The sequence below is a fragment of the Psammomys obesus genome, unplaced genomic scaffold (genome assembly GCF_907164565.1).
Source record: "Psammomys obesus unplaced genomic scaffold, mPsaObe1.curated_primary_1811, whole genome shotgun sequence".
In the NCBI taxonomy this organism is placed as follows: domain Eukaryota; kingdom Metazoa; phylum Chordata; class Mammalia; order Rodentia; family Muridae; genus Psammomys; species Psammomys obesus.
In genome coordinates, this window is record NW_026590801.1 from 1 (window position 1) to 16,668 (window position 16,668).

At 57.7% G+C, this 16,668-nt stretch overlaps 1 protein-coding gene across 1 annotated transcript; it reads left to right on the forward strand.

Annotated features, from left to right (window-relative positions):
* Positions 1-1,301: 1,301 nt before the first annotated feature.
* On the forward strand, positions 1,302-15,435 carry Ppard (peroxisome proliferator activated receptor delta; the record flags this gene model as incomplete). Its single annotated transcript, XM_055608998.1, is given in 6 exon segments — positions 1,302-1,508; positions 9,364-9,518; positions 11,190-11,328; positions 12,221-12,423; positions 12,533-12,983; positions 13,591-15,435. Coding segments are annotated over 6 exon segments (1,323 nt in total). The 3' UTR covers positions 13,839-15,435.
* Positions 15,436-16,668: the final 1,233 nt, after the last annotated feature.

Here is a 16,668-nt window from a genome sequence, read left to right on the forward strand (position 1 = left end):
AGCCCTGGAGTCATCACCAGCCCTGAAGCCTCCCGGGTTTCTGAAAATTTTTCGTCCATTCTGTAGTCGAGTTGGCTGGCCTAGAATGGGCTGAGGGATGAGCCGAATCCCAGGGGGCCTCCGGTTAGGTAGACAGGCACAGGTCCCGAATCCTGAGCCTCCTGGGAAGAGGGAATTCCTGTCGGCATGGGATGCAGCTGAGCTGCCTGTGGACTGAGCCCAAGGAAGGTGCAGCCTTGAGCTCAGGCCCTGGCCTGGGCCTCCCCTGAGCTTTCAGGAGCAGAAGAGCGCCTGCTGCTCCCTGTGGGTGGTCTCCGCGCAGCCTAGCCACTTCCAGAGCAGCGCTCGAGGTCACCTTCTTCAATCTGATGAACGTGGGAGTCACACTCTGGTGAGGGAGACTGGGCTCATGGCTGCAGCCTGTCCTAGCTAGGGTCACTGTGGCTGTGAGGGAATACGTGAGCAAAATCACCCTGGGGAGGAAAGGGTTTATTCTGCTGGCACTGTTCACCATTGAAGTCAGGACAGGAACTCAGGCAGGGCAGGAACCTGGAGGCAGGAGCTGAGGCAGAGGCCATGGAGGGTGCTGCTTCCTGGCCTACTCCTCGAGGCTTGCGTACAGTACCCAGGACCACCAGCCCTGGCAGTGGCTGAGCAGCGCTTGAGGTAGCCCCACCCACAGTGCGCTGGGCCCTCCCAGTGGATCACTAGTTAAGAAAATACCCACAGCTGGATTTTATGGAGTCATTTTCTCAACTGAGGTCTCCTCCTTTCAGACACTAGCCTGGGTCAAGTTGACATAAAACTGGCCAGCACATAGCCCCTCCTGGAAGGACCCAGGGAGAACATATCTCTTCAGGGCTGCTGGCCCGTGGGAGTCAGCACAGCCGGAGCACAGAGCTGTTTCCTACTGTGACTCAGGCGGGACGGGACGCCCCCCAGAACAGTGGCTCTGGTCAGCTGCAGCCTTAGCCACAGTGCTGGGTGGGGTGTGGGCTGCGATGTGGAGAATTGGGATCGTCCTGTTGATCAGGCAATTTAGGGAGGCTTGGAGAGCAGGGAAACAAGGAAAGATGGTACAGCAGAGCGTCACCCGGGTAATGAAAGCTGCTCTCAACCCTGCCAGCCTGCCCCGAGAGCCAGGCAGGGCAGGGGGCAGGGGGCTTGCGGTTCGAGACGTGAAACCCTAGCTCTTCAGGGACCTAAGAGGCGAGGGAGCAGCATTGCGCCTGACAGTGGCCCTGCAGGGTGCCTGTGCCCACTGCCCTCTCCCCTGACCTCTTCCCTCTCTCCCTGCCCAGGCGGTCCATTTTTGCTCAGACCCAGATGGTGTCAGAGCTATGACCAGGCCTGCAGGCGCCACGCCGAGTGGGGGTCAGTCATGGAGCAGCCACAGGAGGAGAGCCCTGAGGCCCGGGAAGAGGAGAAAGAGGAAGTGGCCACACCTGAAGGAGCCCAGCAGCTCAACGGGGGACCAGAGCATGTGCTTCCTTCCAGCAGCTGCACAGGTACGGAGGAGGCTGAGGGGCCGGGCCGGGGTCCTGTGAACAGCCTGGGGTGCCAAGAAACAGAGTGCCAGCGACCGATGCCAGAGTCCGGGGTGCTGCTGTGCCAGTCACCAGCTGGGGGGCCGGGTGCTGGGAAATCGCAGTCCTTCTTGAAAAGCACAGGAACGGCAGTGAGGTAGACGGGCTTTTACGGGAAGCCGGAGGGCATGTGCAGGACATGTCATCACCTTGTCACTGCTACCCAGCGAGCGTCTCCGACGCCCTCGCACACACCTGCCCGGGCCGCGTTTAGTAACAGGCTTTGGTGCTAGGGATCAGACTCAGAACCTGCGCTTGGTAGGCAGGCTCTCCACCTCGGAGGGGCATCACTCGGCCTGACTTCAGTGGGAACTGTGAGGCATGCCTGCAGTCGTCAGGGACCACTCGACCCAGGAGACCTGGCACTAACCCTATGCTTGGCCGTGACTGAGCGTGAATGCCAAGTGGTCCGAGTGGGCACCTGTGACTTGGGCCACTTTCGAGCATCAGGTTTCAGCTGGCTCTTTCCACTTGCTGCGTCACTGCATTGACCCTCTGATGGTAGCAGTGGTGACGTTCTTCTCTGGTGGTGGCACAGCCCTGTCATCTGGCCATCATGGCACCGTGTCCAGCCTGCACGTGGTGCCCCTCAGCCCTGGCTTTTCCTGCTTGCCCAGGCCCCACCGCTGTCCCTCCCAGCCCTTCCTCCTCTGGCTGCCTTGGTCAGCAGCGAATCCTGATGACCCTGGCCCCTGCCCACAGACAGCCTGGCAGTCAGGAGGGATGGGCTGTCTTAAGACCTGGCTTCCTGCTGCTTTCAGCTGGATAGGCCACTCCAGGGGGGTGGTCTCGGGCCTCCTGTGTCTGAGGTAGCAGGGCTGTGGATAGGACGAGCTTTTGCCTGGACCTGCAGCCAAGAAGAGAGCAAGTCCTTGAGCCGTGCCACCTGAAACCTACAAAGCAAGGCTTTCCCTCTTTAGAGCTCAGGATTGGCGGGGCGGAAGGACCGTGTCAGTCCTACTGATCTACCCACATCCCCCCAGTGGTCATGGTGTGCTGTGAGGGCCCAGAGCCCATGTTTTGGTGTGTTAGAGATATTGGCTGTGACGGGGAACTAAGCATTTTCAGAAGAGAGTAGGGACTTCAGGAGTCAGAGTTCACTCAGCGCTACAGCTGCTTTTAGCTCAGGAGAGGACCAGAGAGGGCCAGAGAGTGCATCAGGAGGCAGAGGGAGGAGGAGCTCTGTGAGTTTGAGGCCAGCCTGGTTTACATAGAGACCTTGCCGAGGGGGGGGTCAGAGGGAAGGGACTGGGGCCTGGCAGTGTGCCAGGGTCATGAGATGCTGAGGACACGTTTTGAGCAGGGAGGAGAAGGGTACGGGATCTGGCCTGGCTGCCTGCCCTGGTAACTTTGTCCCCATATCTGGGTCTGGGCGGGAAGTGCCCTGTCCTGGGGTTTCACACACACCTCGAGCATATGATTTCCCACCACAAGCCATTACTCAGGTCATAATGTTCACGTGCCAGCCAAAGTGCGCCGCTGGAGCAGCTGGGTGTGGCAGAACACCTGGAGCAGCCCTGACTGTGGGGGCACACAGGGCACCAGGTGGGGGCAGCCTGGCAAGTGGACCGATGACAGCTGTCAGAACCGCCGGCCCAGGAGGCCGGCCCTAGCAGAGAGCGGCTAGAATAGTGTTCCCGGTGTGAGCTTTGATCCGGAGACTCTGCCAGCTGACTTGAGGAGCGCTGCAGGCGTCATGGTGACAGGATGCGGCAGGTTTGCGCCCCTTGCGCCCTGCCGTTCTGCCCTGGGCTGTGTCCTTGGGCACACAGAGGTGACCACAGCGTGGCTCAGAGGAGCACAAATGGGGCATTGCCCTAAAAAGGATGAAGTGGGAGGAGCCAGGGAAATGGGGCTTGCCCCCAACCCCATCCACCTGAGCTCCATCCCCCGGAACCGGCATGGAGGAAGGAGAGGTAAGGCTAAGGTTGAGACCCGTGACACTGCTCAGTGGTTGAAGACTGGCCGCGCGAGCCTGGAGTCCTAAGTTCCACCCTGGGGACCTACACGGGCCGGAGAGGACCAGCCGCACGCTCCTCCCTCACCTCCACATGTACCGGGCCACACGGCCCCCGACACACAGCTCCCATGTACTAGTAATAGAGGTTTTTGTTTATCTTTTGAGAACAGGCCTCTCTACATAGCCCTGGCTGTCCTGGAACTCATGCTGTAGACCAGGCTGGCCTCCAACTCACAGAGATCCGCCTGCCTCTGCTGGAATTGAAGGTATAGGACACCACACTGAAAGTTTTGAGGCATGTTGGCTCACACCTGTCACTTGGGAGCTGAAGCAGGAAACTCACCAGTCCAGGCCAGCCTGTTTCAACAAAAAGCCCAAAACCCTTACGTGTAACAGATGCTAGACAGTGAAGACCTAGGAACTAACTTGGTTGAAGCCTTAAATGGAGTGAGCGAGGAGTGTCCATCATATGCCACAGGCTGCCCGTGTGTCTTCCTCAGCAGCCATGTCTGACCTTCCTAACTTAAAAGGGTTCTTGTTCTGTTTTTGTCCCTGGGTTAAAATAGATAACTTGACCAGGCATGGTGGAGCATGCCTTTAGTCCCAGCACTTGGGAGGCAGAAGCAGACAAGAGCTCTGTGAGTTCAAGGCCAGCCTGCTCTGCATAGTGAGACGCAGTGAGACCTAGAGATCACCCACAGCAAAACAGGGAGCCCAGGTGGCCCCTGCGGGTGCGGCCCTTGTGCCACCTCCACCCTTAGTCTCAGTCTCCTCGCTTGCTCACTACAGCCCTCGGTGCCCGTGAGTCTGCGGCTTTTGCCCCTGGGCCCCTTTGGGGGACCCTGAAGGACCCTGAAACAGTAGGAAGGCTGCAGGGCTCCGACTCCTGCAGCTCATGCTGAGCTTTTCCTGCTCCGAGTCAATACCCAGGACTGCTGCCATCCTGTCCTGAGGAAGGCAGTACAAGCTCCACCCTGGCACACAGCACAGGGCACACTGGCACAAGGAAGCACATGGCCAGGGCACCGACCCGGGAGCGGGCACTCACGCCCCACCTCTCCATCTCTGCCCCCTCCCGCCTCATGGCAGCGCACAGCCACGCAGATAAGTGGCTCTCCTCTCGCCTCCTGCTTGCTTTCCTCAGTGTCCAGGGCTGGGCAGCGGGCCAGGCAGTGGTGGACAGGGCTGATCACCAGCCCAGAGGAGCTCAAAGTCCACGAAAAGTGGGACAACCACCAAGAAACCACCCAGTTAGCTGGGTGTGGTGGCACAGGCCTTTAATCCCACAGAGGCAGGCAGACCCCTGAGTTCCAGGCCAGCCTGGTCTACAGAGCAAGTTCCAGGACAGCCAGGGCTACACAGAGAGACCCTGTCTCAAAAAACAAAGAAAAACAAAATAGAACAGAACAAAAGAAGCCAGCACCCCAGCCTCAGTTTCCCCTGGAGCTTGTCCTCACCTGAGGACTCCGGCAGGGCAGTAACTAACCAATCTGGCCCACGTGCCACCACAAAGATGGCAAGACTGGCCTTCACGTGGGGGCCTACACCGGCTCAGTGAGGACTGGCCTCATGTCATCCCAGTGCTGATCTCGCCGCTGATCTTTTCACGATGCCGCTGCTCTGGGCTGCGGCAGAGTGCACAGCTCCAGGACTCAGGCTTTATTTCTGATCCTCACATCGCCTGCCCCTTAGTCAGGGGTTTCCAGACAGACAGAACCAATTGTTGGTGTGTTTTTATAAAAGACTCTTATATCTCTTTCTCCCTACTCCATCCCAGTCGCTTCCACACCCCAAAACCAGGTAGGAGAGGGAAAGGGTTAGTGGGAGAAGGGGCACAGTTCTCTTAGCTGTTTCAATCTGGTCAGGGTCGTCAGGTTCCTCGGAGCCAGTCCAGTCCTATTTCAGGAGTTCTCCAACTTCCTATTTCACAACAGCTACCAAGAGCCACAAGGGGGAAGCAGGAGCAGCCAAGTTCTCTCAGCTCCACACTCTCAGGGCGCTGGCATTTATTCCGTCTCCAGAGTCCTCAGATTCCAACTGTCTGCAGCTGGCAAAGAGCCCCTCTCAGAGCCCTCATGAGGCAAACAGTCTGCTGCTATGGGCCATCTGAATCAGCCCACATCCCACACCTGGGAACAAAACAAAAACATGTTTATATCCACAACAACCAGTAAAGGTTTGGGTTTTGTTTTGAGGTGTGTGTGTGTGTGAAGGGTTGGCTCACACAATTATAGGTGCCCAGTCCTTACCCTGTAGTCACCAGGAAGCAGCTTAAGTATAGAGACAGTGGAGGTGGGGTCCCCTCTTCCAGGAGGGGAGAGGACCCAGTTGTTCCCTGGGGTGACCATCACATGCGCCATGAAGGGTAACTCTTTGCTCACGCCTCCTGATTTAAATGTTATTCGGGTCTTTATCTTTCTTTCCTTTTGAGATAGATTCTCTCTGCGTAGGCCTGGCTGTCCTGGCACTCACTCTGCAGACCAGGCTGGCCTCGAACCCACAGAGATCGGCCTGCCTCTGCCTCCTAAGTACTGGGATTAAATCAATCTAGACGGTCTGTGGAGGGAAGCCTGGCTGTCAGGACAGATCGGCAGGGAAGGCCATCCCCACAGCTGACGTTGACCTCATCAGCCTCTTCTCACCTGTGACATAGGAGCACAAAGCCCAGCTTGAAAGGTTATTTTGAGGCTTTTCTGCAGAATGAAGGGATGTGAGGTTCCCAGGAGAGTTCTGGAGCACAGGTGTGCAAACACATCCTGCAGCAGATGACCTTGGTGGGGTCCTTGGCCTCCTCTGGCTTCAGTGGCTCTCCCTTGTCTGGCAGGGATTGTCGTCCTCGGGGACAACAAAATGAAAGAGGCTAGGCATGGTGGCATTTGGGAGGCCGAGGCATGAGCAGCTCCTCGAGTTCAAGACCAGTCTGGGCTACCTAATTAGACTCTAACTCAAACACACAAACAACCCAAAAGACCCTTGGCTGTTAGGTGGGGCCTGGCAAATGTAGCACTGTTCCTGTCCGTCCTGAGAGGAGTAGGCCCTTGGGAGGTGTCTGGGCAGGCAGGTGGGATTCTGGGCCCAGCTGCAGGTGTTTCAGGTGGGCAAAGGCACCTCCTGAGAGCAGCAGGTTAAGCTGGGAGGAATGTTTGCTTTCCATCACTGTGGCAAAATACCTGACGCAGGCAACTTAAAAAAAAAAAAGTTTTAGTTAGGATGACAGTTTGGGAGGTTCCAGCCCAGGCCAGCCAACCTCACTGCTTTGGGGTCCGTGGTGCTTCATACATTGTGGCAGGGAGACACTCACCTCCTGGGGTCTGGGAGAGAAGAGACAGGGTCCAGCATGCCTGTCAAAGGCTCACCAGTGACGCCAAGATCCCACCTCCCACGGGCACCACAGGCTGGGCATCAAGCCTTGAGCATACGTTCAGAATTCATACTGTAGCCAGGCATGAGCCAGTAGGCCTGTAATTTCAGCGCTCAGGAGGCTGAGGTCCAGGCCAGCCTAGGCTACAGGGTTGTGAGACCCTGAGTCAAGAAAAGAGAAGAGGCTGAGGAGGCAGATTCAGAGCATCGAGGCCGTGGGCTGAGGCGGCGGCCAAACAAATAGGTGAGATGTTCTCATATGTTCAGATACTTAACCCTCGCGTAAAGAACGAGGCATGGGCACGTTCGAGGGCTCAGAGGGCGAGGGCGCTTGCTGCCAAGCTTGGTGAGTTTGATCCCTGGGACCCACGCAGTGGAAGGAGAGAACGAGCTCCTGAAAGTTGTCCTCTGACCCCTCCGTGTACATTATCTGTGGTGCATAGATAAACACAAACAGAGCACCCCAACACATAGCTAAAATAAATTTAAATACTTTATGTTAAATTAAGAACAAATCAGGGCTGGCTAGTATGACCCGTAGCCCTAATGCTGGGCGTTAGGAGCCAGGAGGGTCCCGAAGGCTCACTCAGTCAGTCGAGCCAGGCACTGAGCTCCTGGTCTGCCAAGAGACCACGTCTCAAAAAACAGGGGAAGCCACGGGTAGTGACACGCCTTAATCCCAGCACGAAGGAGGCAGAGGCGGGCAGATCTGTGAGTGCAAGGCCAGCCTGGTCTATAAATCTAGTTCCAGGACAGCCAGGGCTGTTACACAGAGGAACTCTCTCTCAAAAAGAAAAGAAAAGAAAAAAGATCATAATGGAGAATAATACACACACACACACACAGACACACACATTTTCAAGGCTAACCTCAGCCACATAGTGAGTTCAAAACTTTCAAAACTAGCCAGGGACACAGGTGCTCCTGCTGAGAGAGAGGGAGAGAGAGGAGAGAGAGAGGGGGAGGGAGAGAGAGAGAGAGAGAGAGAGAGAGAGAGAGAGGATAAGATCCAAACAGGTAGCCAATGCACACAGCAAGCCCAGCCATTGGTGCCCTTGGCCTGAGGAGCTCGGGGCAGCGTTCCGTGTGTAGAAAGGTCTGGTAGAATCCTGTCACCATCTACCACACTCTGACCTGGAGCTAACAGAGGAGAGGCAGGGCCTTCACCTCCAGGACCAGGTGACTGAGTCATACTTTTGGGTGTGATGTTGTGTGTGTGATATGAGGAAAACTCCTAAGCTAAGTGGTCGGCCAGGAAGAAAAGAGCCACCCACACGCCATGACGCTGTCCCCACAGTCCCGCTTCTCTGGCCTCACGTATCAGTTACAGGCGGCCTGTTGTTCTGCTAAGTCCTCACCCAGGTCCAGGCATTCCGCCCATGCCTGGTGAGCTGGGCCTACCCCTCCCTGCCGGGTATTCCCCTGACTCTGATCCTCACTCTGAGCACCTCGGGTAGCCAGCAGGTTCTTGAGACAGCAGGACAGGAGAGGGGAAAAGGGAGCCCATACCAGGTTCCTCCCGGCCTGCTGTGCAGAGGAGGAGCCTGGTGTGGGGAATGCAGAGTCCCGGGAGCTCTGGACCTTACCTTGAGTCTGGTACCCACGACTTCAATGTGCCCATCCTTCCCAGCTCTCACCCCGGGTGGGTAGGGCCCACGAGTGAACACCCCCTGTCAGATGCTGGCCGACTACCAAGAAACCCAAAGCTGTGTTACCTTCCAGAGCAGCCAGCCAGAGGAAACGAGGGTGTCAACTCGCCTCAGCTGGGGGCCAGAAGGCAAATATTTCCACCTTTGGAACAACAGTCATTGGGAACTAGGGTACTGGGCCACTGAAAAGTCTTTGTCAAACACCCTGAAACTTTAGCATCCGGGAGGCCTGCAGCCCCCCATGAGGCTTGAAGCCCCATGGTCTCTCTGCTACCTGAGCTTCCTGCTTTGGCCAGAGTCACAGGCGGGGTGCTAGTCTGGATTGGGTCTTCCTCCTGCTTTGGGGGGTGGCACCTGTCTGAGGAAGTGAGTCTGCAGTCCCAGGAGCGCCCAGACTATAAGGTGAACAGAAGGGATGGGTGGGCAGTACTGTGGAAGCCAGGTGACTGGGACCCAGGGCAGGGCCTTGTCTCATCCCTAAATCTCAACGTAGATTCAGAGGAGACTCCCTGGTTCCTGACAGTCATGTGACAGCATGTCGTCACAGCCTCCCACTGTCCTTGCCAGCTTTGACACCACAGCCCAAACCTCTGCCTTCAAGCCCTCATGGCGCCTGCACTCTGGCTCCAGCAGGGCTTCTGGGAGTGAGAGGCTCCTGAGAAATCCCTGATGGCACCCCTAGAGTCCACAGAGGCTCCCTCCAGGCACGCCGCCTGGGCCGGCTGAGCTCGGCGCTGCACTTTCCTTCTGCCTGGCCCTCAGGCCTTGTGGCTGACTGTTCAACTGCCCCTCTGTGCTACATCCACAGACCTCTCCCAGAATTCCTCACCTTCCTCCCTGCTGGACCAGCTGCAGATGGGCTGTGACGGGGCCTCGGGAGGCAGCCTCAACATGGAGTGTCGGGTGTGCGGCGACAAGGCCTCAGGCTTCCACTACGGGGTCCATGCGTGCGAGGGGTGCAAGGTACAGACCGGGGACGTGGGGGGTTGCCTGCTTCCAGTGGGACTCTGAAAATACCCCAGCATGGGCTGGAGAGATGGCTCGGCGGTTACGAGCACTGGCTTCCCTTCCAAAGGACCCGGGTTCAATTCCCAGCAGCCACGTGGCAGCTCACAACTGTCTGCAACTCCAATTCCAAGGGATCTGACACCTTCACACTAATGCACATAAAATAAAATTAAATAAATTATTTTTTTTAAAAAAAAAAGAAGAAAGAAACTACCCCCAGCAAAAGCTTTTGGTCCCTTACAGGCCTGAGCTCTGGGTCATCCAGCCCTAACCCTACTGTTGACCCAGCTACCCACTTGGTCTCTGGGGGTGGCCGGCAGGAGGTGAGCCATGGACTGAGTGTCCATCTGAAGTGGGTTTCCAGGGCCTCACGTCTTACGAGAGTCTTTGACAAGAGAACGGTGTTTCTGGGTGGTTCTGATGACGCACACATCAGAATTTCACTATTTTATTGAAGCGCCGTCTGGAGGGATGGAGAGATGGCTCAGTGGTTAGGAGTACTTTCTGCTCTTGGGAGGATCCAGGTTTGATTTCCAGCAGCCAGGTGTGGTGGCTCACAGCCTCCTGTATCCCCAGCACTAGCCCTCTTGTGGCCTGGGGTCCCCACACTCAGCGAGCATACACCCACGTACAGATACACACACATCACAGTCCCCATTTGGCCTTGGGGTGTAGCTCTGTTGGCAGAGTGCCTACGTGCATGAAGCCCGTGGTTCCAGCCTTATCACCACGTAACTGGGGTGTGGCGCTGTGTGTGGTGCCATGTGCTGTGATCCTATCTGTTGGGCGGCGAAGGCCAGGAGAGCAGCTCAGGTGGGGCTGCCTTGCAGCCTGAGGACCTGAGCTCAGTTTCCCAGAACCACTTCCTCCCTCTGGTCTGCTGACCTTCACACGCATGCCCTTGCCCCATGCCCACAAAAAATAAATAAATAAATGAACAAAACACGGGGGGGGGGGACGCTTGTGAAAACAAAAAGGGTTGTAATTTAAAATTATTAATGTTTGTTGAAACAGAGTTTCTCTGTGTAGCCCTGGCTGTCCTGGGAACTCACTTTGTAGACCAGGCTGGCTTCAGACTCAGTTTTTTTTTCCTTCTTTCATATCAAAAAAGTTTGCCCCTGGGGCCTGGAGAGCTGCCTTGTGGTGAGGAGCGGCTCCTGCAGAGGACCAGGGTTTCGTTCCAGCAGCCACTCGGTAGGAGACCGGGACTCCAGCCTCAGATCTGACCTCCCCCTCTTCTGGCCTCCTGCAGCACCGCACACCTGTGGCGCACGGACATGCATGCAGTCAGAACCCCCATACATATAAATAAAATAGAATTAATAAAAAGAAAAACCTTCCTCAGAGCTGGAGAGAGGGCTCAGCAGCTAGGAGTACTGGGTGCTCTTCCAGGGACCCAGGTTCAAGTCCCAGCGCCCACAGTTCACACCTGTTCACACCTACTGGGCTCGCTCCCGACACCCTCACACAGACATGCACGCAGGCGAAACACCAATGCCCATAAAGTAAAAATAAATACATGTTTTTAAAAATCTTCCCCATCACTCTGAGATCCCAGCCTTGGTGTATCCTCCCGTGCCACCGGGGGCCGGGGCGGCGCCGGCCCCTAACGCCCTCGCTCTGCAGGGTTTCTTCCGCCGGACAATCCGCATGAAGCTGGAGTACGAGAAGTGTGACCGGAGCTGCAAGATCCAGAAGAAGAACCGAAACAAGTGCCAGTACTGCCGCTTCCAGAAGTGCCTGGCACTCGGCATGTCGCACAACGGTGAGACCCGGGCCCGGCCCGAGGGCCCTGAGGGCCCCTGCTGTCGGAGGGCGCCTGGCACAGATGAGTGTGTACACTTGCTGCCCGATGTAGCCGTGAGCTCTTGCCCGTGGCTCGCTTCAGGCGGCAGAGCAGAGCCCAGCAGGAGCGGGGTGCCAGCCCTGCCGCCCACACCTCACCTGACAGCCTGCACAGCCGAGGCCGGGGCATCCTCGGTCCTCAACTGTTGAGGCGGGCAGGAGCCAGCGAGTGACCATGTGTGGCGGCTGCCGGGACCCCGGTGGGCCTCTCTGGGTGGTGGTCAGATACTCCAGGAGACTGGGCCAGCCTTGCCTCAGGCTTCCAGAGAACAGGGAGTCTGCTTGAAGGCCGTGCCGGGCACCCTCAGGCCGCCTGCGGCCTCTCCTAAGTGTGGGCTTTTTTGAGCTAGTCTCTCATCAGCGGGGAGCTCCCAGGACCCACCTCTGTTTGCTCCCCCACACCCAGCTCTCTCGCGCACACTGCCGCCTCTGGTCCACATGCTTGCCAGGGACACGCTCCCCCGACAGAGTTAGCCCCCAGCCCGTGACTCTGGCCTCTGACGGCCTCTTGTGAAAGCCCCTCACTGTGGTAGTGAGTCTTAAGGATCTCCGCTCTCCCTGACCCACAAGGGAGGTGAAGGAACAGAGTCACATGATAGAAAGGTGATGAGCTGGCCTCAGAGGTGGCCCTGGTCACGAATGCTGGTCAGCAAAGGTTCTCGGGGAGTTGGGCCCTGGGCTGCCTCCGAATTGCTGGCTGCTGATCGTGGGGCCCATGGGGTCCCCAGGCTCCTGAAGGGGGAGCAGGGGAAGGGTTGGTGCTGGCTCCCGGCCGGCTCCTCCATGACTGGCCCTCAACAACCCCTGTGCAGCCATCCGCTTCGGGCGGATGCCGGAGGCCGAGAAGAGGAAGCTGGTGGCGGGGCTGACGGCCAGCGAGGGGCGCCAGCACAACCCCCAGCTGGCCGACCTGAAGGCCTTCTCCAAGCACATCTACAACGCCTACCTGAAAAACTTCAACATGACCAAAAAGAAGGCCCGGAGCATCCTCACCGGCAAGTCCAGCCACAGTGCAGTGAGTGTCACCGGCCAGCCCGGGGCCCCGAGGTGGGGTTCAGGGGACGCAAGGGCGGGGCGCCTCCCCTTCCCCCCCCGGCGCGGCCTCTGACGGGCCTGGTTTGCAGCCCTTCGTCATCCACGACATCGAGACGCTGTGGCAGGCGGAGAAGGGCCTGGTGTGGAAGCAGCTGGTGAACGGGCTTCCGCCCTACAAGGAGATCAGCGTGCACGTGTTCTACCGCTGCCAATGTACCACGGTGGAGACGGTCCGCGAGCTCACCGAGTTCGCCAAGAGCATCCCCAGCTTCAGCAGCCTCTTCCTCAACGACCAGGTGACCCTCCTCAAGTACGGCGTGCATGAGGCCATCTTTGCCATGCTGGCCTCCATCGTCAACAAAGACGGGCTGCTGGTGGCCAATGGCAGCGGCTTCGTCACCCACGAGTTCCTGCGCAGCCTCCGCAAGCCCTTCAGCGACATCATTGAGCCCAAGTTCGAGTTTGCTGTCAAGTTCAATGCACTGGAGCTGGATGACAGTGACCTGGCGCTTTTCATCGCGGCCATCATCCTGTGCGGAGGTGAGGGCCCAGGCCTGACCTCAGGCAGTGGTGCTCAGCGGTGCACGGCACGCCTGCGCAGGGCCAGCTAGGTCTGGTTAAACAGATAGAGGTGTAGACAGGAGCTGACTGTGCTGGGGAAACGGGGCAGGGGGGGAGGGGGAGACACCATTACATTTTTGTTGGCAGCGGGTGGTGGAGAGATTTCTGTATGACTTTTGCACTTTTCTAGTCCAGTATAATGCACAGGTGAGCCTGCTCACCCACCCACAAGGCCGTAGAGCTCACTTCAGGCCAGAGCCATCTCGTTTCTAACTCACTTGGTCCTCATAGCAACTGGGTTAAGGACTCTGAAGGCCAGGGCCACCAGGATAGTCTCCCACAGGGGCAGGATGTGAATCTGAGAGCAGGTGTCATAGCCAGGCACCACACAGCCCTGCCAGACCCAGGAAAAGAACTGGTCAGAAGCAGGAGGTGGATGGAGAGTGGAGGCGGGGACTGGAGGACCCAGGGGTGGGGCCAGCAACAGAGCCAGGACCTAGCCAGCCTGGGAGCCTGGGAGTCTGGGAGTGGGTAAGAGGCTCCTCTGGCCTGCTCAAGGCCCCGCTCATGCCCTGTGTCCCCACAGACCGGCCAGGCCTCATGAATGTGCCACAGGTGGAGGCCATCCAGGACACCATTCTGCGGGCCCTGGAGTTCCATCTGCAGGTCAACCACCCTGACAGCCAGTACCTCTTCCCGAAGCTGCTGCAGAAGATGGCCGACCTGCGGCAGCTGGTCACGGAGCATGCCCAGATGATGCAGTGGCTCAAGAAGACGGAGAGCGAGACGCTGCTGCACCCCCTGCTCCAGGAGATCTACAAGGACATGTACTGAGCCGCCCGGCCTCCCGATGGGCTCCAGCTGGGCCCGGCCTCGGGTTGCCTGAGGACCAGTGCGCGGGCACTGGGCCCAGCCCGCTCACAGCACTCCAGACGCGTGGCCCAGACTCACCCTCCCTGCCTTCTGCCACCTTTCTCCCCAGCACCCCTGCTCTTCCGCCTTCTGTAGCACCCTCCTCCTCCCTGCCTGTCCCATGTCTGTCTGGTTCGTGTCGGCGGGGTAGTTGGTATGCTCGCCAGCTGCCTAGAAGCAGCAGGTCATGAGTTGTCCAGGTCCCGCCTCGCCTCCCTCTTCAAAGACTTACACCATCCAAAGAAACACTATGCTCTGGGCCAGTTTTCCAAGAAGCTTGGCCTGGCCTGACTACTGTCCCAGCCTGTGGTCACCGTCATGGGCTTCCTGCAGAGGAGAGTGGGCCGGGAGCCATATTCCCAGGCCGTCTCAACCAAGGCACCCCACTCCCACACTGGCACCCTCCATTCTTCTTGCCAGTGTTCTAGGCCATAGTCACCGATGGCCCGAGCGCTGGCTTGGGGTATCCCCTCCAGATGGGGTCCCACAGCCCCACAGAAGAGGAAGAGGGTAGAAGCTGGCCAGGGGAACAGCCCCCCCACTTTGTTCTGATGCCAGAAATCAGGTTTGGGTCCCAGGGTTAGAGGCCAGTCTCTGTCAGTACCCCCACCGACCTCTACCCAGCGTCCAGACTGGCAGAACCCGGTGCCAGGCGTCGGACCATAGCTGTTCTTCTCATCTCCTGGGAGACACTGGCACACCTGCGCCCCACAGCTGCCCCCGTAACCTTGACCCTGGCCCACCTCTCTCATCACACCGCCCTACCCTGCCCTTCTCAAGGCCGCTGGGGCACGGCTGTGGCCCTGTTCCTAGGGTTGATGGTCTGTGAGCAGGCTGGGATGACCTGCCAGGTCCCAGGCAGAGCTGCCGGTGCTCCGCTGACCCTGTCCCCTCTCCCAGCAGCTCTTCAGCCTTCTCTCTCTCTCGCTTTTTTTTTTTTTTTTTTTTTTTTTTTGGCCTGGCTGGTCACCAACTCCTAGCTCCAGTGGCCTGAAGCTTGCTGGGTGCTCCCACAGTCTGCCCAGCCACGCAGAGCTGAAGCAGATCCTGCCCAGGCCCCCAGGGAGCCAACAGCCAGGCCTTGGAAGCCTAGGCTTCAAGCCCTGCTATCCTGGATCTCTGCTGAGTCCTTTGTCCCCAGGGGCCTTAGCTATTAGACCGGAGTTCTTGAGGGAGTTCTTGAGAAAAGCCGCTTGGAGAGGGACCAGCCCAGTGTCTGCCCCTGCTAGTAGTGCGGCAGCCTTCCGTTGCCAGGTTATTTCCTGGCACGCTCCCCGCCCCCACCTCTACTGATCAGGTCTTGGGGTGTTCCCTGGGGGTCCCAGGCTGTGAATGGAGCTGCATTCCCCTGCCCCGCCCCCGCCCAAGTCTGGTGCTGAGGATGCAGCTCCTCTCAGGGTCTGAAGTCCCCAAAACTGAAATGTATATTTTTGTTAGGAGCCCCAGCTTCCTGTGTTTTTAATATAAATAGTGTATACAGACTGACAGAACTTTAAATAAATGGGAATTAAGTATTTAAGAGTTGACCTGAAGCCAGCTGAGTTCTTCATCTGAGGACTGAGGGATACCTCTTCCAAATGAGGCTCCAGATCGGCTCCTTTCTCGTCCTCTCTGCTCCTCCTGGATCACCTCAGTACGTGGGTGTGGAGGACACGATGCCGATGTGCCTTGCCGAGGAAGAGCAATAGCACGAGGGCTCCTGGGGGAGAAAGGACCCTGTGAGGCCTGAGCCTCGAGCGCCCCGTGGGATTTAAGTCAGCTGGCCATATCCCGAAAGACCAGACTTCCGCCTCCTTCATCTTCTGTGGGGCAAGGAGAAGGAGGCCATCGAGTTCTGCAGTGTGAGGTGTGGTTGGTGTGTGTCACAGGACAACCTGCTGGAATTGGTTCTCCCCCACCCCCACCCCCCGCCCCCGTGCAGGTCCTAGGGACTGAGCGTGAGTGGTCGGGCTTAGCGGCAAACGCCTTCACCTGCTCAGCCATCCGGCTGGGCCCTCTTTTAAAAGTGATTAATTGTTTTTATTCTTTTATGTGTGTGGGTGTCCTGTTTACACGTATGCCTGCGCATCCTTTCTATCTCTGGTACCCTGGGAGGCTAGACAGGGGTGTCAGATCCCCTAGGCCTGGAATTACAAACAGCTTTGAGCCTGGGTTCTCTGCAGGAGCAGGCAGAGCTGGGCGTAGCAGCACACACCTTGAAACCCAGCCCGGGCGCTCGCAGGTGGGTCTCTGTTCATTTGAGGTCAGCCTGGTCTACATAGAGGGTTCCAGGACAACCAAGGCCACCTAGACTGCACCTCAAAAAGAAAGAGGGAAACAGCCACTGAGACCTCGCTGCAGCCTCCCCCGCCCCAATTGTAACCCACAAGCACGGTAACGGGCGTCTCTAATGCCACCAGCTTTCGGGACAGAGGTGTGGAGGTCAGCCCAAGTTTATCCTGGGCTGCATAGTGTTGAGACCAGCCCGGGGCCAGAGAGATGGCTCAGCTGGTAAGAGCACTGCCTGCTCTTCCAGAGGTCCCGAGTTCAATTCCCAGCGTCCACATGGTGGCTCACAGCCATCTGTACTGGGACCTGATGCCCTCTTCTGGCATGCAGGCACACATGCAGATAGAGCGCTCACACATTAAGTAAATCTTTAAAAAGAGAGAAAGGAAAAGAGGCCGGCCTGGACCACGTTGAGACTCTGTAAAAAGATGGATGGATAGATAGATAGATAGATAGATAGATAGATAGATAGATAGATAGATAG